Source organism: Sphaeramia orbicularis, chromosome 2 (assembly GCF_902148855.1).
Source record: "Sphaeramia orbicularis chromosome 2, fSphaOr1.1, whole genome shotgun sequence".
Taxonomy (NCBI): Eukaryota; Metazoa; Chordata; class Actinopteri; order Kurtiformes; family Apogonidae; genus Sphaeramia; species Sphaeramia orbicularis.
The window spans coordinates 16,177,471-16,200,324 of NC_043958.1; the positions used below are offsets into that span (position 1 = coordinate 16,177,471).

General features: G+C 38.9%; 2 protein-coding genes across 1 annotated transcript; one reads left to right on the top strand and one right to left on the bottom strand.

Annotated features, from left to right (window-relative positions):
• The window catches only part of LOC115434446 (ly6/PLAUR domain-containing protein 6-like), a 1,359,089-nt gene that overhangs the window by 371,714 nt on the left and 964,521 nt on the right, over positions 1–22,854 (top strand).
• On the bottom strand, positions 8,987–13,018 carry LOC115436520 (merozoite surface protein CMZ-8-like). The gene is made up of 4 exons (XM_030159379.1): positions 12,988–13,018; positions 10,116–10,417; positions 9,486–9,631; positions 8,987–9,197 (listed from the first exon to the last, which is right to left on the bottom strand). The coding sequence occupies exons 1-4, from the start codon at positions 13,016–13,018 to the stop codon at positions 8,987–8,989; spliced, it is 690 nt and encodes a 229-aa protein (XP_030015239.1).

The following is a 22,854-nucleotide window of genomic DNA, read 5'->3' on the forward strand; positions in this document are numbered from 1 at the left end:
TGACCCGCATGATTTCATTATAGAGAGGTGAGGAGCATGGCCTCTGCACACACACATGAAGTCACGTATGCACACAAACACACACAAGAACAGCTGCACATGTACAGGCACCACGCTAAAACACATATATATTCTATGTAAAAACAATAACCACAGCGCAGAAACCTTATGTGAAGCATTATTTCAATGAAACAAAAAATGCTGCATTCAGGAAACACACCATTAACTGTAGAAACTGGTGAAACTGACTGATTTTGTTTATTTTACTGTACTATGTACAAGGATGCAAAGGATGTATGCTTTGTAATTTATTCATGGCTTATTTGAGAGACAGAAAAAGCATTGGTATCGTAAATGAAGTGACACCATCTCCAGTGCGTCTAGTGTTTAGGAAGGGCTTTTATGAACCTTTAAAGTTTAAAAAAATTCAGCATGTCATCCATGGCATTAAAAAAATCTCATATAAATAGTAGTAGAAATGTAGAAAAAGTTAAAACACTCAGGTAAAAACATTACAAATTGTAAAACATCAAGAAGCTCATAAAACCGAGTGCAGACGTGTAAAAGAAATAAGACACAGGTACAGTTTTATTTCTGAATTCACCAGGATAACTCTATAACTATAACTATGAAACTTTGGAGCAAATTTCAGGTGATCAGGTCAGTTTTCAGAGAGTTTTGGTACTTTCACAGCAAAAAAAAAAGAAGCCTCCTCAGGGAAACACATTTTACATAACTGTCCTGGATTTATGCTGGTTTGTTTTTGCCAGATGATTGTGAAAAACTTTGGGTTGCTGTGGGTTTTATTTGCACAGAGAAGACAGAATATGTTGTTTAACACTGAGCTGTAAAGGAAAGTGCTGTTATAAAAACTGTAAAAATGTTCTAAAAGTCCATGGGTTGGGTAAATTCTAAGAATTAATTAATTGAATCATTGAAAACATAAATGCGTGAAAACCATTTTTCAGGCTTAAACTCATCACAGCTGGTACATTACTGGAATTATATATATAAAAAGTGAACTGTCCACTTTGAAAATTTTCTCTTTTTCATTTAAAAAATTCACTTCATGCATTACATTGTGATAAACATAACCTCTAATCAAATTCTACGACAAACCTAAAACCTAAGGTAGCATTTTATGAAATTTTAGGAGATATACTGCTTTGGGCTGCAATAAAACACCAAAAGCAGCTCTGTAGATGTAGTTGCTTGGACCATGCAACTTAAGTTTGACTGTTCGTGCCCTGGAAATGAGAAATTTAACTCTCACCAGAAGCAGCGACAACGGATAAGTCAACTGTCTTTGATGAAATTTGTTGCTGATTTTCATGACAAAACTGAAGATAATTGCCATCTCAGTATGTTAGAGCTCAACACCTAAACTCCTGCTGATTTCTTAGATATGTTCCTCCATCCTCCAGGAATGTTCATTGGCTTCTGGTGGTGTACTGAACACGATCACTAGATGGCGATCTAGGTTAAAGCAGTACACTGCTGCCAAGCCTCGGAAAGACAAGAAAACTGGGCTTGTCAGCAGTCTACTGCTCTGTGGCAAGTGACCCTCCTTATTGAAGAGTACACACTCATAACATGTAGAGCTATGGAATATGGAAGAGGATTTACTTTCACTTTTACTGGGATTGAGGATTTTCTTTGCATGCTTCTGGAGGGATGCACGTTCTAAGCCCGCAAAGCACAAAAACAACATGGCTCTGAATCCCTGGATGAGATCACACCACAGCTAATATTTGTTTCTTAATTAGAAAAGATTGTGTTTTGACCCCAACTAGACCAATTAGGCTTAAGAAATACCAGAGCGACACGTCCACATCTGAGTTTTTGGCTTAATTTGTTTATTCCTGATCAAAAATAAATCCGAGGAGTGATTAAACATGAAGGAGGAGATAGAAAATGATGAAAGATCTTGCCCCAAAATTTAAGGGTTAAGAAATCCTTTTAATCCCAAAGATAACAGAAGATACCGTTAAGTGTTTTGTCCTGACACACTGAAACTACATTGGTCAAAGTGGCTATAAAATGTTAAATTAGGCTATTTGACTGAAAGCTTGCAAGAGAGTAGGACAATAATGAACTGCCTGCAAGTTTTCTTTTTAAATATTAATCATAAAAAACAAGCTACACAAAAGCACACTGTCTTTTTTCTTGTTCAGAGCCGGTGACGAAGCCACCGGTACTGTTGTGTTTAATGAAGTATCCAACTTATAAATATAGCTGAAAACAGACTGTTTTGATATGATCCAGAGTGATGGATGAAATGGAATTCATATTACAAAAGAGTGAGGATGAAAGGATGGGGAGAAAAAAAAGCCTACAAATGCTTTATTTTACAGATGTGCTGCTGCTTTGTTTTTGGATGTGGATGATGGCCAATACATCTAAAGACATTTAGAAGCTTTTAAACATTTGGGAACTGACAGAAGCTAATGCATATGTACAATATACCTGATTTTTTGACCCCTTTTGATTGATGCTGGTGGTCGTAACTCATAACGCCAGCTTGGACAAAGATTATACTTCTGATTACACCAGAAAACTGACAGATGACTTGTGGACTTTCACATTTAGCTTTCTTTTTTGGTGCATCCTGAGCATCTGTGGAATCACCCTAGAAAACCTGGAAACCCAGTCTTTAAATTTGCGTTTTGACACCCTGGCCATCATGAGTTCTGACAAAAGATAGACTCTCTTCACCATTTCACATAAAAACCCAGTTATTAACCAATCAAGGCTTTCTGAAAACTGCTCCTCAATGAATTCTGTGCATGTGTGACGACCTACAAATATCAAAATCATGATAATTTACCAAACTTGGAAGCTGACAGAACCCAATATCTGTCCATAAATATCCCTTTGCTGCTTGATAGTGATTATTTGAAACATGTAACACCAGCTACGACAAAGATAATGCACTGGATTCCTCAAAAACCTTTGGTATTTCTGGAAAATCCTCTAGGCTTTGTGCAACAGCTAAACCTGCTGTCTTCCTCAATGCAACCTGAGCATCTCATTTATAAATTGACAGAAGCCAGTGAATATGTGCATGGATCCCTGGAATTGTTGCTTGATGCTGGTCAATGCAACTTGTTAATGTCAGCTGTGACAAAACTGATGTTCGTCTTGCATGATAAAGTTGTCAGAATCCTCAAAAACCTCTTGCCATTTCACCTACAAATCTATTTGATGACACATGATGCTTTGTGAAAAAGCTGTCGTCCTTAATGCAACTTCAGTATCTGTGACGATCTACAGAAAAGCCCAAAGTCTAACTGTTGAGCAAACTTGGAAAGTCAGTTACTGAACTGATGCTGATCATGACCTCTGACAATGATTATTTTTATGGGGAAACTGGCAGAATCCTAATAAAAATCCAGTTATTGATACACCAGACTTTCTGAAAACTAGTGGTTGTCCTCAGTGCATCTTATCATCATCTATAGTACCTTTAACTTTGGCCCAGACCATTATATATGTAGAAGTATCTTCAAATTTGTTCCTTGATCCTAGTGATTACCTCTGACTAAGATCAGCTCATCTCTTAACCTGGAAAATTGACCAAATCCATTAAAAAACATTTTCTTTGTCACATCCAAATGCCATTCCATATACGGCTTTCTGAACAAACTAAACCAGCCGCCATTCCTTGATACATCCTGAGCATCTGCCATAATCGAAATCTACTACAAGTCTGTTTCAAGTTTGGTTGAAACGTGCTTTTTTCATGAGCGAAAACAGTTAAGGAGAAACAAAACCACACGTAAGTGTTAAGGCAAAAGAAAAACAATAAGAGAGAGGACTATGTTTAAGGCCGGAGAATCAAAGCGCTTTTATTTGCATAACCTGCATGCATGGATTTACAATACACACACTCATACATCCCATCACTTCCATCTCCGCCTCTTTCCAATCTCCCCTTGCCTTCTTTACATCAACTTCTTTTTCATCCTCTTGTATTTCCTCCTGCTCTCTACCTATGCAAGTTGTCATTCTCTCACCATAATAGCGCTTCTGTGCCTTCATGTTGCTGGTTGTTTGCTTGAAACGTAATCTGCAGATGTAACAGAGGAAGAAATTGAGTCTAACAAATGGCTTGAAAGGCTCACGCTGCATATCAAGCCCGAACCAACAAAGGCAGACAAAACGCCCGTCTTTTTTTTTTCCTCCCCTCAACATCTGAAGTTGATATTTTCAACAGAATAGCGCGCGGCTGACGTTCCCTGAATAAAGAAAGCAGCGTTCGCTTGCTGTTGTGTTGTGTTACGCTGTCATTCTGACTTGAATGGGAAAGTTGAGGCCCGTTTGTTTGGTTTAGCTGTTGAGGAGAAATGGGTTTGTTTGATTAACATTTTGCTCGCGCATGTCAGTTTCCGCACAGTCATTTCAGTGGGGAAATGAAAAGAAGTGAGACTGAGGCTGACGCTTTGTAAACTAGGATCGATCTATCTATCTATCTATCTATCTATCTATCTATCTATCTATCTATCTATCTATCTATCTATCTATCTATCTATCTATCTATCTATCTATCTATCTATCTATCTATCTATCTATTTCAGTGTTATTCTGGTTATTCTCCCCACACACAATCTGACATTAGCCTAACAGCAACTGTGATTATGGTAATTTTTGCACACTATGACCCACACATTACTAGAAATTACCTGAATCTGTGTGCACAAATGTGTGTGTGTGTGTGTGTGTGTGTGTGTGTGTGTGTGTGTGTGTGTGTGTGTGTGTGTGTGTGTGTCCAAAACAGACAATGGCTCCACTGCAGCAGGGGTAATCTCTAGATTCTGCTAATGTGCGATGATAACATTGTTTTCTGAAATCTCAAAATTGCCTCCCGGTTCACAAAAATCATATTACACATCCACGGAAAAGCCACGCTGCTGCTGCTGCTACTAGCATCGCTTATACCTCCAATCTCTGGTAATGCGGTGTAATGTAGGACACCGTTTCAAAAGGGTTGTTTCATGGCAAAAAAAGATGAAAATACTGGTAAAATGCTTAGTTTTAAGATATGGATTCCTGCTGTTTGTTCCAGTGAATCTGATAAAACCAAGACACAGCATCTCCTTCCCCTTATGTTACAGCTTGGTTCTCACCATCACTGTTATGCATTAATTATTAAACACCATTTGTCACCTTGTAAAAGTTTCTTTTTCTCGACAAGAGCCTGTCTTTATCTATACATAAACCTGTTACATAAACCTTTGTCTGTTGCAATCACACAGTCTTTGCTTCCTTTTACACCCGACTGATTAATTAGCTGTAATGTGACGTCACATTTTGCATAGTATGTGGGATAAACCAAGCACCTGATTGTCTTTTTGTCATTTATCTTCCGTCATGGTCCCCTAACTATTATTACATATTTACCCAGTGCATATTCTAAACTACAGCTCATTGTTGGGTAATTCCCTCCGACAAATAACTAAGCAAATGCAGAGACAAGTTACATGGAACATACATAGTTCAAGTTCAGTTTAATTGTTTAAACAATTGGATAGTTTTAGAGTTTTGGCTTTCTGACTACATAAAATTATAAAAATTTCCAAAAGAATGTTTCATGCACCATTGGTCTTTTCTTGTGGAGGTTGTTCCAGTTTAAATATAATCTATTTGATCAACTTAATGAAATTTGTAACTTGATTTTGTGAAAGTAGTTTTTTGTTGCCTACTTTCTCTTTCACTAATCCTTGCTTTAAAATGTGTTTTTAAATAATATTTACCCATTAAAATACATATAAAATGACAGACTCTTGTTGTTAATAACCACTAATGAATACAGGTAAATACAGAGAAATAACTGCTGAAATATTAAGAAAAACATTCATTTTTAATTTCAGAATTCACGTAAGTAGCAAAATATTCTGTGAAAAATCATATGGTAAAACTGTGGTAATACAAGTACTGTTACAAAGATAAATAACTAATAAAGCTTCATTATGTAGTGAGAAAATTGTAAAAACATCTGCAAGAAAATACCCAAGTATTTAACAACATGTATCATGACACTGTTCATTTTTCAACTTTACTTCAATTGTACCTTGAATTGATGAGTAACATTACTAACAACCTGTTCCCAACTTTACTTCATTACAGGTAATTTAAGTAAAACAATATACTTTGTCATTACAACAGCTAAATGTGTACAATCAGAGGAACTACAGCTGAAATATATATATATATATATATATATATATATATATATATATATATATATATATATATATATATATATATATATATATATATATATATATATATATATATATATATACATATATAAAACTCCGTATGACCATCTGTACAAGTTATGTGGAACATATGCAGTGGAAATTCCTTTTAATTACATATGCAAAAGAGTATTTTATTGCAAATTACATGGAGTGTCCTTTTGCATTAGATTTATTAAAAATACCTGAGAAAATGTACCCAAGTATTTATAACAGTAGAATGGATGGCAAGTGTTGTTGTAATTTACGACTGAATGGAAAAAGTAAGTTGAATTGGGGGGGGTCCTAAGAATTTGCAGCCTTCCTCTATTTCTTAAGACTTATTTTAGTGGAGATAACTGTTGATGTTTTTTAGGTGTATAACTATATATTTACCTGGTAAATACTTGAGTAACTCTAATGAAAGCAATTCACTTATAATTAAATAATACATCATTACTCATTGTCATAGAACATGATATATTCTTGCAGATATTTTGAATGTATTCTGTAAATAAGCTTAAACTACATTATAAAAGTAAAACATTTATTTTCTGTAGTATTGCGAGTCACTTATCATATCATTTGTCATACAATATCCAGTTGCTTGTGCAGTTGATATAAACTTGATATAATGCGAAAATGTCAAGGTTTTTGTCTCTTATTTATCAGTGGTAATTAACAATAAACAATAAATAATTACTGTGTAGTTTTATCATGTAAAAGAAATCATTGTGTCATGTTTTTCTTGTGAAAACATGTCTGTTTTTTTTCATTCTTATTTGACATTTGTGCCTATGTCTGCATAGAGTTCACAAACTGGTAGTTTGGCATAAAAGGGAAATGAGAAAAGGCTTTTAAAACTTCTATTAACAATGCAGTTTTCTCTGGTTTTATTTCATGTTGTTTATTTCCATCCCTGCATGCAGCATATTGTCTGTCTCTTACACAAAAGGAAAAAAAAAACAGGGTTTCTCGTCCAGTAGCCATCAGTTTTTCCATCTGATAGCGTTTTGGTGAGCTGCTCCTTTGACCCATGAATTTCAATAGCCAGTGGGATGGAGGATGCAGAATTCGGCCATTAATGACTGGCTGACTGTACAACAAGCGAAGTCTTAAAGGGTTCACTTAAAGGTACAGTGCAGCCTCACAGTCGGCCGCCTCACTCCCACTGTCCCTGTAAGACAGCGTTATGCTCAGCACTGATGTCTGAACTCTTCAAAATATAAAAAATAACGGCTGAAGCTGGGCATCATAATAAGCACTTATCTGGTGTATATTCAAAGATGAAATCAGAAAAACGCATGCTATTATTTTTTTGGTCATCCTCCCTACCACATAAGGTTCAATAATTTACTTAATTTTACTTAACATCAGTTGAAACCCTATGACTAACCCTTTTTAAGCAATGAACCATTTAAGAAGCACCTTTAGTTACTTCCTATTATTTATTCAAGATCACTTCTACAGGCACTTAGCATTTATATTAACTATATCTTTAACTGTATTAACTACTATCTTATGTTCACTTGCCTTTGTGCAGCTTACTGAAGCAAACAATAAAACATAGTAAAAAAGAAAAATAAATTAACATGTAAAGGAGGCATGAAAGACAGAAAACTAAATTAACCAGCATGGTCCAGGAGACATTGTGCACAACTGAAAGTCCCTTTAGAATTCATTGTCAGAAGTCATAACGCCACACATTTGTGCTATAAAACACTATTAGAAAATTCAAATTGTTATTATTATATAATATTATTTTTAAGATCATCTACTTTGCCCAGCCTTACTGTGGACGTCTACTTTGTTGATCACATTTTAATATAAAACATGCACTGCATACAGAGAGCTCACTGTACAACACAGATATTGCAGAAATAATTATGAGATAAATGTTCAGAATTACTGTGTTTCATTTGTAGTATTTATTAAACTCTGTAAATTATATTTTATCAGCACAAAAACTATGCTTTGTATGAGCCTTGGTCATTGGAAAACTCATGAATGCCAACCAGGATTCAAAATATACCACAATTTAAGGTTCACTATTTTCTTGTACGTTGTATTCTAATCTTCTTAGGCTGCTGCTGTTCTAAGTCAGTGCTGTTATTTAGTGATAATTGGGAGTAAGGGTAAGAGAAAAGTAAGAGATCAGGAGTTTCGTAAAAGTCTGAGAAAATGTTAAAATAAAGTCAAATGTCAAATCATTCTGTTTTCCAATTAAAAGTAGATTTTTGGTCGTAATGAAAGTTGAAGATCTTTGGTTTTAACCTGTTCTTTATGGTCAAAACATGACATGCTCATATATTTAGAAGAACATTCATAAATTCATTCAACTTTTAAATATGCATGACTAAAATCAAGTCAAACAAAACATGGAAACATTCTCAAGTGTTTTACCTGTGCATGAAATTAAAAAAGAAAAGTACATATTACAGTAGGTCTAATATCTCCTCTCTTTCTGATGAAGTTCATCTCCAGTGTGTTCTAGATGAAGTTTGCTCCTCTTCCCACTCAGGAGCACATTTACCCCCAACACTGTACCTCATTTCCTCATCAAATACGCAATAATCTGCAAAACCGTGTTCGGGGTGACCCTCCCCTCACGCCCCCGAGACCCCTTGACCACCTCCCCCGCACATGACACAGCGTGCACACGGTAGGGATCGGCCGCGACCCTCCTCTCCTCATTAACCTCGTCTAATTAGATGGCAGGGAAGTCCATTGTTCGCCCTAATGAAGCCTCAATGGAAAGACAGGGCCTCGGCTGGCTCCTCTGACACTGCTGTGAAATTACAATCCCCTTTCCTCCTCCTCACCATCCCCTCCCTCCCTCCTTCCTTCCTCCCTTCCTTCCTCCCTCCCCAACCTCCGGCTCGCCTCTCCCTTTCCCTTTCTCCTCCTATTTCGGGTTCTTGGAAAGCAAACGCCACCTCATGAACCGCTATAGGTTGTCTATCAAGAGAGAGTTTGAGAGGCAGAAGCAGACCAGATAATCCATGTGATAGCTCTACACATTCCCATACTGCTAATTTTGCTCCAGCAGCAGAGCCCAGGGTAGCATTAGCTCTGCTTAGCGCCCCCAGTATGGATCCCATCCACTAATTACTTGAGCTGCTGTGGTTCGCTGAGATTTAAGTACCACCTCAATCCCATTATCTTCCATCCCTACAGCTAGCCCCTGTCGCCCAGGCCCTTTGTAGTGGAGGAGCGGAGGCTGCAGGGTTATTGATACGGGCCTACCTTGCAGATAAGATCCACGGCGGTGCGAAGGAGGAAGCTACGTATGGATAAGAAGAAGCGAGGGAGAGGCATGTGCACAGAGGTGAAAGGCCTTGGATAAGTGCCGGAAGGAGAAACAAAGAACGCTGGGGGCTGAGTGAGCGCACCTATGTGAGAAAATCAAAAGCGACGACACAAGAAGCACAAGGTGGTGACTGGGGGGTTCAAATTGGATGGGGTATTTGGAAAGATTATTCGCCCTCCAGTCTTTTCTCCCCCACCTCCTCTTTTGGTTCTTTTTTTAATTTTTTAGGGAGGTGGGGGTTTTGCTCTCTGCTCACCCCAGAGCGACTAATTACAATTCACATGTCACACACTCCACACATAATAAGAGTTAGGAAACAGAATTAGAATATTCCAAAGGCCTGCAGGGGGTGTCATCTCGGGAGAAAGAAGGGGAAAGTGTGTCTCTTTTTGCAAAACGGGGGTGAGGAGAGAATAGACTGTGCATGTGTTTATGTGCCAGTGCATGTGGCATGTTCATACTAGTGGTGGAGAGGTGGGTGGTTAGGGGGCAGAAGGGGGGAGGAGATAGATGAAGGGGAGTGCGAAAAATCGACAACGCTCCCACGCTGTGCATTCCTGCCTTGCCGTCCCGTCGATATAGCCGCCACCCCTCTCTCTCTTCACACGTCGGGTGTTGCCTGCTTGGCATGTCGGCATGGCTGCCTGTTCGGGTGGTGGAGGTGGTGGTGGTGGATGTGATGGCGATGGTGGCAGAGCTTTTCTAGAGGGGGGGGGGGGGGGCGTGGAGGGCAATTGAGTGACATCTGCTCTGGTGAGACAAGGGGCAGGCGGGCTCCTGGCATTGGCGGCTGCCGTGTCGGAGGCATTGGCACTAGGCTGGATGGGTACAGCAGGGGTGGCGACGGCGGCAGCAGGTGGTGGATGGCCTTAACGGAGAACCGTTTGCTCAAACAGCATGACATCTCCTGGAATGAAAGCACCCACAAACACACACTCCTGGCAACACACACACACACACACACACACACACACACACATACACTTTCCCAACCAATTCATCCTCATGTCTGAACGACAGCATAGGTCGATTTCCATTCTCTGAAAATGACATATATGCACGGAGATTTGGTTAGGTTTAGGCAGAAAAGCAACTTTGTTCAGGTTAGAAAAAGGGTTTGGGAGAGGGCTAAAGTAAGAAAAATGCACGATGATTACTGTCATGGTTACAATAAAGCCCAGTTCAGAACAAAGATTCACAACAGATGAGCTATAACCTGCAACTATACTTGCAAAACGATAATATCCTGAAACCCTGCGAGTTCAGACCAATGCAACACGACAACACAGTACATTATTTCATCAACTTTTAGTACACTCTGTCGGCTTTTCGGGGCTTTTTGTAGTTGGATAGATTGTAGCATCTTCAAATATTTACAGACAATAGTGAGTTATTTTCCACAGCTGCACTTCTGGTATTCATTGAAATTGCAAAGTGATTCTCATAGCAGTTCTGTTGTTTAGAGGACGTCGTGTCACCTCTAATAAGAAGAGAAAGCACAGACTTTTGAGACAAGATTTAGCGAGGAAACAGCTGGAAATAACACTGCAATTCATGGTTACAGGTGAAATACAGCCCATATACACTGAGAGAAAACAGACACTAAATAGTGTGATGCTCCAGAACCAGCCATTGGCATTTTGACAAACGGAATCCAGGCAATGCCATCAGACACTTTAGGTCAAATTGGGATAGTTCAATTAACCTGCAGCATTTACCTACGATGCTCTAATACTGTTTAGTCTGGCTGTGAGTCTGCGGTTTGTTGTCAATCTTTTTATTCAGAGGTTAGTCACAAAAACATCTATTATTACAATTTGTCCACATTTTGAGAAATAAACACAGTGAACAAACCAAAAGTACAATAGAGGAAAGCAAACATAACAAACACAGAATTTAACAACCCTCAACCACCCCCCATCCCAGGACTTATGATATATCACACCAAGGGAGGCCACATAATTTCTAATTATATTCAGGTTGAGTTATCAATATATTGTTGAAGGGGATGCCACATCTGATTAAACTCATCGGATTTATTTAACAATGAGAACCAAATTCTCTCCAGGTGAGAGTTTAACCATTTCTTCCAGCCATAATTTAACTGAAGGAACTTCTGATTTTTTTCCAGAACAACAAAACAAACTTTTTTGCTACGATAAGTGCATATGATAACGAGTCTGTGGTTTGGACTTAAGAAATACATGGTAATGGTTTATGGTCTGGGGCGGTAAAGGGCTGAGTTACCAGGAACAGCTGATGGTGTTTCCATTTAGCTTTTGACATGACACTGTCTGTCATAGAGTATTTTCAACACACAATACATCCAGTGCTTACTTTCAGATATGCACAATTTTTTCAGGTGAGCCACATTAGCTGTGTTAGCATTAAGACATCCACCTCCTCCGTCTAAGGATTGTCCCTATTTAACAATGTTAGGTGGCCTATATCAGTTTTTCTCTCTTCTCGCAGTTTATTCAGACAACCACAAGGTTACCAACCGACCATGAGCTATACATAAACATAAGTCATTTTAAGCCCTTTCAAAGCTCAGCCAATGTTGTCATTTTCAAAATGAGGTTGGGCTGTTCCCAATCCAACTGGTCACCCATTGGCCTCCAAGATAGATATAGTGTAATGTGATTGTCATTGAAACATCCAGTACATTTTGAGTTCTTTGAGGTGGCTGGTTTATAAAATCCAAGACTTTGCCACCAGAGATTGGACTTTGCATCCCCTTTCATAGGTTTAGACTATAAAAACTCTTAGGAAAGCTCATAGGGTTAGGAAAGGACTGTTTTTTTGGGTTAAATTTGAGCTTAATCAGTGCTGATAAGACAGTTTACAAAATTTCATTCATTGGCAGAATTGGCTTTAATGGTGACTGATAGCTGTCACCAGGCTTCTCAACTGATATTTCTGACTTTGGAAATAATGGCTGAAAAACCACAAGTATAGTGTGACATTCAGCCCGAGATGTAGTTATTTTAGTATTATATTGACTGGATCATATTTTTCCTGTAATAATTATCATTATTATTTATTTTAAAATCCCCCAGTTCCAACTCAGTGCATTGCAGTTTTCTCAACATTACATAAACCTGCAAGTTTTCAGGTTACACCTAAGATTAGAAGTAAGAGTCATTAGGTTTTGATATTCGCACATATATAACATTCATATCCTTTCCTGCCCCTATTTAAGAACCATCAGTGCAGAACCTATAACAATCATTAAATGTGCATAAGAATATAAGTTCTATAGCAGTTAAAACGGACTGTGAGCTGACATCATATTAAGCATAGGTTGGTTCACAGATGTTGACATTACATTTATCCACGGTTTGCTGAAATGTAGGACTGGGCTTCCATTGCGCATAAACTGGCACTCCATCGTCTTTTTCTCTTGCTGTCACTTCCCTCTACTTGACTATTTCTCACCTCGCACTTCAGGTTTCCTCAAAGCCTCCATGTCCAGCACGGAATTGCCTTCAAAGGTATTTTCATCCGCAGTCGACGAACGTGGACAGTGTCAGCGCGACACCAGGGTTCATTTATGTTGCCAATTACTTTCCTCGACGCCCCTCTACCTGTCGTTTCGTCTTTTATCCTCTTTCTCTTGAGGTTTCCTTAAACCAAACACCGTTAATGAACCGTGGAGCTGACATCTGCAAGAAAGCAACAACTACATTAATGTGAGCGCCGCCAACATCCCAAATCTGTGCCGCGTCACCTGCCACCTCCCAAAGAGAATACATAAGTAAACGGGACAAGAAGAAGGACGGCAAAGTGAAAGCGTTGAGGGAATGGGGAAGTGGGACGAGGATAAACATGTTGATAACTACCTAAGCACTAACGCGTAGGCATTTTTTCATCATCCAAACATATATGTAAAAGTTATTAGCAAGTAGTAATTGCACAGTGGAGGGCAATGAATTCAGGTTATCTAGGGGTGACAGAGAGAAAAAACACAAGATGAGTGACGTTTATTAGATTGTATCTAAACGAATCTACCACTCTCCTCTGTCTTTCTCTCAGAAGTTGTTTCCCTCCTCTTTCATATCACTGCTGTTGTTGAGGCACTGTGACGCTGATGCGGTGTAAATTGATTTCCCGGAAGATGTGATGGATGAATAGAGAATGAACATCTTCATCGCTGACCCCGGCGCCGATTGCTTCTCCCCCTGCCCGCTCGGATGATTGACAAGGCTGCTAACGAGTGCCGTCGCCGGTCGTGTTATAATTTCGCTGTGTTGAAAACAGCACCCGAGACTCGGTCCCAAGGTAATGAGCTTCTGGAAGAGAGGAGGAGAAAGGAGAGGAGAGGCTCACCCCGGGAGAAGTGAAATAAAAGAGTGGGAGTAAATAAAAAAAGGAGACAAAGCACATGAAAGTAGATTAGAAAGAAGTTGAGGTTATCATCGACTTGAGAGGGGCCGTTTCATTGTTTATCTGCTGTCTTGATGGATGTCTTTCAAGATGGGGTTCCTTAGCTACAATATATTCATTTCGCAATCGCTGAGAGGCAAGAAATTTCAAAAGGCACCATAAACGTGGTATTTGCATTAAAAGTATTTGATGTAAAACTGCTGTGTGGTGCAGATTGCATGTCACTGTGCACGGGCGTAGACATTCAAGCGTCTATGTGTGTTTTTGAGCATATTTAACATGTTGAATTTTATTTATATGAGTGCAATTGTTTGCATATGCATGTGGAAGGCTCATGCGTGTGTGTGTGCTTGTAATTTATTCCTCCACGTGGGGGCTGAGGGCAGGTCTCTCTCTGTTTATTTGGATGATTAGGAGGTGACAATATGTTGCTGATGATCAGGTTTATAATCAGCTACCATCACAGATTATTCTAACCTTGATTAAAGACCTGCAGTCTCCCTATCATCTCCCAGCTCAGCCTAACAAGATAGGACGACGCTCTGATTAATGCCAGAGAGCAACTAGTCATGACACAAAGGACAGGCCTGCATCACCGCAGGAGGACACGGGGAAACTGTCACGCATCATACTTTGTTGTCTTCCTGATTTGTCTGCTTGATACAGGACCTTTGTCTTAATTATTTTTCTTTTACAAATTAATCCGTGTGAGACTGATTCAGTTTTCATTACCGCAATAATAAGGACGACGTTGTTGGCGTCTGCCGTGATTAGATATCAAAAGAAATGTTGCACCAGAACGTCACTGATGTGCATCCATCTGCTAAACCAACCAACGTGGCTCCCCTTTCAAGAAAAAGTCATAAACTCGCCAACAAACTTTCTTTTGTCTTCACTGGCAGTCATTAGTTATGCGCACATTTGCACGTGTGTGTGTTTGTGTTGATGCGGGGGTTTGTGTTTTCCTGGCAGAGTGTTTGATTCATTACACTGCGAGGTGTTGTTGAGGTCCCGGAGGTGTGTAGGAGAGGATTGAATGAATGAGTCGCTCTCACAGGTTGTCAGATGATGAAGGCACTGATCCAGGGTCTCTGGCAATCAACCGGCTGGAGGCAGACGCAGCAGCCTCTGGCCTTTGATTGGGTTTAGCACTGAACAGCGCCGCCCGGCCTGTCTTTCTCTCCAGGCCTCCTCCGCCAGAGTGGGATCATCATGTACTGTTGGCGAAAAACAAACCTCCAATTTAGCAGCCGTGTCATTCTGAGGAGGAGGCTCAGTGAACTACCACTCTTCCTAAGTAAAAAGTTACTGTCCTTCCTGTGCTCCTAACTGAAATCATCATAAAAAACCAAATCGGAACTTAAATGCTGTTTGGACTTTGGAAGGAAAATTTGAATAAAATATTTTATGTAGTTATTTTGTCTTCAAAACTCATTCACATATAAGCACTATTGGTTTAAAGTGGCAATTTGTAATATTTTGTTGTTAACAAATATACTCAAAATAGCTAAAATTGTCAACAGAACATCAAAAAATCTATTTTTTTTATCCACTTTTTTATTGATAGGTCAATGACTTTAGATACTGAAGTTCAGAAAACAATCAAAAAGCAAACAGCCCTTTGTTGTCTTTGGATAGGTGGCAAAATGGCAGTCATCCTTCCAAACCAGTACTGGGTCACTGGTGCAAAGACAAAAAACAAAATATAGGTTAGCCACATAGGCATACAGAAAATCCCAATTTGGCCAACAATGGACACAGAACATTACTGAATCTAGACTTGACCAAATGATCCAACCTCGGATCATAACACTGCCCCCACATGCTTGTGCTGTCGGCTTTAGGCATGATGGGTAATTACCTCATCCACCAGCATCCAAACAAAGGTTCGTACCTACATGTTTAGTTAATTCCAGGAGTGAACTATTTTGGATGCGCAAAGGAATATAAAGACTAGCTTTACTTTAAACCCAGACACAAAGGCTGTCCATTGGAGTTAAATCTCTTTAACAGGAAAAACAACTTGTTCTAAGTGCTGATTATAAGAGAAGTAAGATCTGACCACTATGTAGGTTTTTTTGTTGTTCTGAACTCTTGTTATCAGTTTCACAGATAATTATTGACCTGCAGATGATTTTTTTTCATTGCACCAGAGGAACTGGCATCAAGACTGAGCAGTGTCACTATATTCAATAACACAGTAGATACATGAACGTGTTTTGTTGCAGAAATATGGAAGGATTTTCACTTTTAATTAGCTACATGACTGACCTTTTATCTGCAACTATTCTGAGTAGTTTTGATAGTTTTGATAGTTTTTTGTTTGTTTGTTTTTTACATAGATGCAAGGATTTAGTCATTGTAATACCGTAGTTTGCTTCCAATGTGCAAACACACAAGTTCTCCAACCAAGTCAAATAAGCCAGAGAATTACTCATATTCCAGAATGATCGCAAACCAGACCTGCATCCAACACTGGCACAACCAGCATGGTTGGCACAAAGTGTGGGAATAGGTCTGGTAATGTGAGACTAATCATAAACTCTTTACTGACGGAGGCACTATTTATCTATTTGAATTGATTTTAATTGCAAAAACCTGATATCTCCATCATCATGGTTTGTATCTCCGGATGGTTAACTTGGCAGCTGACATTTAACTCCTCCTCCTCCTCCTCCTGCTGCCCACTCTTGTGTTCCCAGGCAAGACAAAGTTCATCTCTAACAACTTTATGCATGACATCCTGAAAAACATTAACTGCAGTCTTTTTTATAATTATCTGCATCAGAGTTTTACTGAATTTCTGAGATGTACATATATTTATGCCGATTGGGTACTGGACCTATGTCTTGTCCATGCGCTAGCATAGTGGGAGGAGCTGATTTAACAGGGAAATGTAGCTGACTCTGCTCTACCTGATCTCCAACATAAGCTGGTTGTCGATGAGCACATCTTTTTCATTCCTCGATTTCCACGCTATTTCATTTTTGTGTGTATAGTTGATTTTAACCTCTTTTCTCTTCTAGTTCTTTAAAGAACAAGTATTCGGTCATGTGTGGGCTTCCATCCTTTCTTTAGCCCTGAGCTGGGCTGTGGCAAGATGCCTACACATTTAAGAACATGAACTGTTAACTCTGTAGGCAAAAGGGTCAGCTTCACTGCAAAAACCAGAAGCTTTCCAATTTTCAGTATGTACAGTTTATTATCTCTCTTAACCCTCAAAGACCCAAACATCCACCACCAACCAAAAGCATCTACTGATATAAAATATTTAAAAATTGTTGTTGATCCATTAATCCTATAAATACATGTAAATAACTGGTGTAAAATACAGTTTGTCATCTTTTCATGGTCATCAGATTTTAACCATTTGGATGTTCAGAGGCTCTGGAGTGAATGTGGAAACACTGTCATCTTCTACAACATTGATTCACCAGTAAAACCCATGGAGTTTAATAAATGGCAGTGGTTAGAGACACTTATTTTTATCTTCAGTTATTGATATATTTTGTTGAAAAAGTCAGTTTTTCCTCATTTCTCTCTGATTTTGGTCTAATAACGTTTGAATTTACTCTGAGCTTTTATGAACATGTGAACATATGACATGATCAATACATTAAATATTGCAAAACAGGTGAAAAAAAGCGAAATGCAGATAATATTATAATAAATAGTGATAAACTACTTGGGAAAGATAAAAAAAAAAAATTCACTTGTAAGTTGTGACAAAAATTATTGTGGGACTTTAATGATTAACAAAATATCCTTGAGAGCTACATTTAGTTGAACAAAAAAAGGAAACTTCACTAGTGTCCAGGTGCAGGACAAGGTGCCTCATGTGGCCCCACACTGTGCTGGACAGTCCAAATGGAGGAGGTCTCTCCACTTATTGCCCCTTTCCTCTTTGATATTAAAGGCATTCTAGTGAGAATAATTTGTGTTTAGTGCCCTGCTGTGGATGGAGCCGTCCTGTTTGACCACCGAAGCTGACCTAATTCATCCTCTCCCAGTGTGCATGTGTGTGTTTGAGCTAAATGCAGAATAGCTGTTGTGACTGGGTGCACACAGAGCCTTGTTGTTGTTGCTCACACAGCCTGTATGTGTGTGTTTGAGGGCCACTGAGTACGTGACCTCTCCTCCAGCTTCCCCAAAGCAGTCGCTCAGCAGGAGGCTAATTCATGCCAAAGCCAGGCTGCCCCACCGCTGGGGGAGCGCGTGCCCTCTCTGAGCGCCCCTCCTCCAGCGTGCCCTCTGACCTGTGTCCTCCGTGGCGATGGGGTGTCCCATCACAGGGACACACCTGGCACCTGGCCACTGGAAGCATCCATCCTTTTTCTCTCCATCTAGGAGATCACTTGGGGGGGGGGGGTTGGTAATGAAGTTTAACGTCTTCATTCAGAGCACAACAGGAAGTCTCTCAGGAGGCAGCTTGGAGGATATTTCAGTTCTAGGATTTGACCCTGAAGGCAAATCATGACATTGGTGCTTTTTCATAGTTTAAAATGACTTGTTATTGTGTTGTGACCTAAATCCGTTAAGAATTAACACATTTAAAATAAGTATGTATACGTATAATATGTAATGACTTTTTATGGAGCCATCATTTCCTGAAAGGTTATAATGTTGTTCTTTATATCCTGAGCCTTTTGTTTCCTGTGGGAATCATTTCAATGTAACACAAAACAATGGATTAGCTGATAGCAGATGCTTCATTCATTTAAAGTGTCATTCATCATAAACAAACCATGTGTTTACAAACTGAGCCGGGAGGTCACTCAGGCATCTTCAGAATTTTGTCGCGACATGCATTGTGGGAAGTGAAGGCTCACGCAGCCGCCTGGCAGCGGCAGCTGCTACAGACCCTTCCCTCTGTGCATATCCCTGCAGCTGTTTCCACGTTTCAGCCGTTTCCGCGTCGTGTTTGTTTCATCCACATAATATCATATGGTTGCGGATCACGGAAAGACTTACAGATTCGTGATACTTAGGCTATGACTGAGGTTTTACAGATTTGATGAAAAATTGGTCTTGAAAGTCACCCACACCTTTAAACCAAGTTATGATCAGAAAACAGCAAAGGTAAGACAAAATTCATGATCATTGCTTCATAATGTGACCTTTAGTTTTGCTCCTCTTTGTCTGTGCTGAGAAATAATACTTGTACTGTTGGATCAGCTTAATGTTCTCTTAGGTCTGTTGTTTTATCAAGTTATTCATGACATGCTGGTCTCAGAATACAAGCTTGTTTTGGATATTTGCCCATTTAAGTGCTTTTTTTAGACTATATTCTGTTGTCAGAGAATTGGTTTAGTTGAGTGTTTAGCTGATGTTCTTCTGGTCACATGGATGTATAGAGTGTGTTTATTATGTCTATTAGGTCTTTCATCATATCATGTATCTTATCATATTCTCTGCATTAGGCAAGTGCATATATAGGGTTCAAAGGGTGCTTGAACACCTGCTCTTTTTTTACCTCGGAGCAACTTCAACCTTTGTGAGTTTTAATTACCAGCAATTTCAGGTGACCACATTTGAATTCCAGGCGACCCCATGTGGGGTCCTGACCCCAAGGTTGAAAAACACTGCACTAATTGGTAGGATCGAGACTTATCTGTACTGGAATACTGGAATGAAACTGTCAGGCACTGAAGCTGAAAAATTAGAACTTGTGAAAACACAACACTGTGAATAAATATAGAGTTTACAGTTTGATTTAGCGATTTGTTTTGTTCATAAAAGTAATGTAATAAATAGCCAAATAAACAGATAAAGAATGTCTAAATTACAAGGTTTTTTTTTTTTGCGTAAAATAGTTTTTTTTTTTTACTTCACTTTAAGGAAATGTAAAACTGACATGAAATGACAATGAAAAATGAATAAGTTACTGAAAGCTCTAACCAGTGCAGACTCAGAGAAGTGGGGGGCATGCTGCCTTCAGGGACCGACCAAAGGATATGTAAATCTTGTAACTCACCACAGATAAAGCACACATCTTCTACACAAAACAATGTGAACTGATATATGAAATATTTCTCTGTTTTTTTGGTGGAGATATGATCAGAAACGTGCAGATGCATTCAAATGGCATCTCTGCAGGAGCGAAAAAGGATGTATTCAAAGTCAAAGGAGCTTTGTGAGACTTTAAAGCTTGGGGTCATATTCTACTTAAAAGTTAAAAGATTTGCTTTTGGAAGATAAATGTAAAGTCTTTGAACTATAAATGGACTATATGCAACACTCCATAACTCTAGTGTGATGTCTTCACGTGCTGCTGAGTCAAAACAAGTGTCTTCCTCTTTGTCGGACCCCCTCCCCCCCTCGTCCTCCTGTTGCTGTTTCCCCCCTACCTTTCCTCTGTCCTCTATTCTTGTTGCCTCCATTTCCAGACATGACATCACTCGGCCACTGACTCAGCAAATCGCTCAGTGCCCTGTCTCTTCTCTCTCCTTATTACATGCCGATTAGCCGCACAAAGTGGTATAAAAAGGTGTCTAATGCAATTACCCTAGTTAGGACGTTTTAATAGTGTGCTGTGCCTCAGAGATGTATGTGCCAGCCAGCCGCTGACATTAAATCAATAATCAGCCTGTCACGCCTGCTTGTTAATTCAGCTCTTTGCATTTTATTCCCCAACATGGTAAGATTGATTATTGGTAGCGGGGGTTTTGAAGTGGGCCAGGGTTTATAATGATATGTGTAATGGGGTATGGGCCGTGTTGCTTTAATTTGCATGGTAGGTACTAACTGAGATTTCATCTGTGGGATACTCGGAGCCTCTAATTTGTTCAAATAAATTGCTATATGAAAGAACAGTGGTTTTATTGAGTGTGTGAATGTTTCCTCATGCATAACTGTGTGTATGTGTGTGTGAGTGTGCAGGCTAGAAAGAGAATGAGTCAGGACCAAATGACCGAAATCTGTTTTGTTTCTGCGTTTTTATCCCCGCTGTACACGTAATTCATTACTCAGCACTCGTTTTCAAATGATTTTACTTAATACTCACTAAAAGCAGGCATTTATGACTCATTATATCGCTTTCCCTTTCATCCCTTTTGGTGAATTATCATCTTTCATTTGTATAAAAGAGGGTTTAAAGTCAATTACAACTCCTTTCCTTTTCTGCTGTTACTGCACTGAACCATTTAAAGCTGTAGTTTAGGTTCACTTTATTTTTGCAATAATAAGAAAAGGTGGCATGTGACATTACAGATTGGTATCAACAATAATAGTGGAGTAATATATTGATAATAATGATAAATAACATTATGTGGTAACTTTTAATTAACTATGATATTAGACTGAAATGTACACGATGGTCCATAGCCTAATAATGGGAAACGTTATACTAATACTTTCGTAATTATGTGTTGATTAGCTTTTATTTGTGCCATATTTGTGTTAAAAGTGTAATATGTGGTCAGTAATAGGATTAGAATTACCAGTAACAGTTTTGGCAGTAATGTAGCCTAGTATCTCCAAAACACCATTTAAAATAAGCATTTGAAGAAAAAAAAACAGACCAAACTGTCCAGTATTTAGTGTGTCCCCTTTGTACTTAACCTGTCTTGAAGTCTTCTATGCAGATGATAATCATCTAATGTTTTACACCAGTTTCATTCAACACATGTCAAATATCATTTATTGTTCTGTCTTCCTTTTATCATGGGAACAGACGTCACATAGCATACTGACTGTTGCCTGTAGAAGCTGTTTAGTAAAATATTTCTTGTGAGTTTTTAACATTGCACATAATATTTTCTGGCATTTTCTTGTTACATCTAAAAAGAGATTGACAAATAAATTTTACACTTATTGCTATCCTGTGAAAAACTAAGCAATATGTGTCTCAAGACTTTGGCACAGTACTGTAACCCAATAAAATATCTTACAGTTTTGTCCATATCTTGTTTATCAACATACATTTTGTTCTGGTTTTTATTCAATTCTAGTGGAACAGCCACAAGTTATGCTAATGTGAAGGTTTGTAACAATACAATGCCACTGACAGGTAACCACATTAAATGGAGCTTCACACTGAATAATTAAATATGAATATTTTAACAAGGAAATGGTACATGCAGTGTGTTTAACACAGTAAATGAAAAAATAAAGTATAATAGCATGAGTGATGTACTAGAAAACCATACAGTAATGGAGTAAAAGTACAGAAAACAAAACATTTATAAAACTACTGTCTGATTTATTTGTTATAATTGGACCTGTAACATTCATACAACTTAATAATTCTAAAAAAAAATAACCTTACAAATATAGAGACATACTCATATAGACATGGAGAATAGATCACCCCCCACACACACACACCTCCATAAGAGGAATAAGTCACAAAGCAGCCTTAGTAGACCTGCATCCTGTGGTTCATTAGTGTTAATTAGACCTCTATTAAGGTGTCTGACTCAGTCTGCACACACACATTAGCCACTCACTGAAAACACATGATCTCTGGCCTAATGGTCAGAGTGACCGGGCCTTGCGGGGAGAATCCTGCCACACATCATCACCACAGTAAGCTTCATTTGGATTCCATTTATGCACAAGCACACTCCAACAAAAACTCCCTCCACAGTCCCAAACTCCTCCATGTTTGCTGCTCCGTTCTGTTTAAAGGCTGGAAGTTCTGTACAGTACAGTGTGCCATTTGGTTGAATCATTTATCTCTTTATAATTTGGATGAAGGTGCAAAACAACCTGCTCAACCTTGGGAAAACACCATGGAAGTCAAAATGAAGCTTTAGTGAATGCAACAAAGTTTTGACTCCCAACTTCATGCTTTAACGCCAGACTCACAAGTTTGTCCGAGGCTTCACTAAACATTTTTAATTACAAAACATTCCTATATGGTGATTCAAAGAATTATGGAATTGCTCTGTCACCCCTCCTCTCCCCCTCTTAGCTACA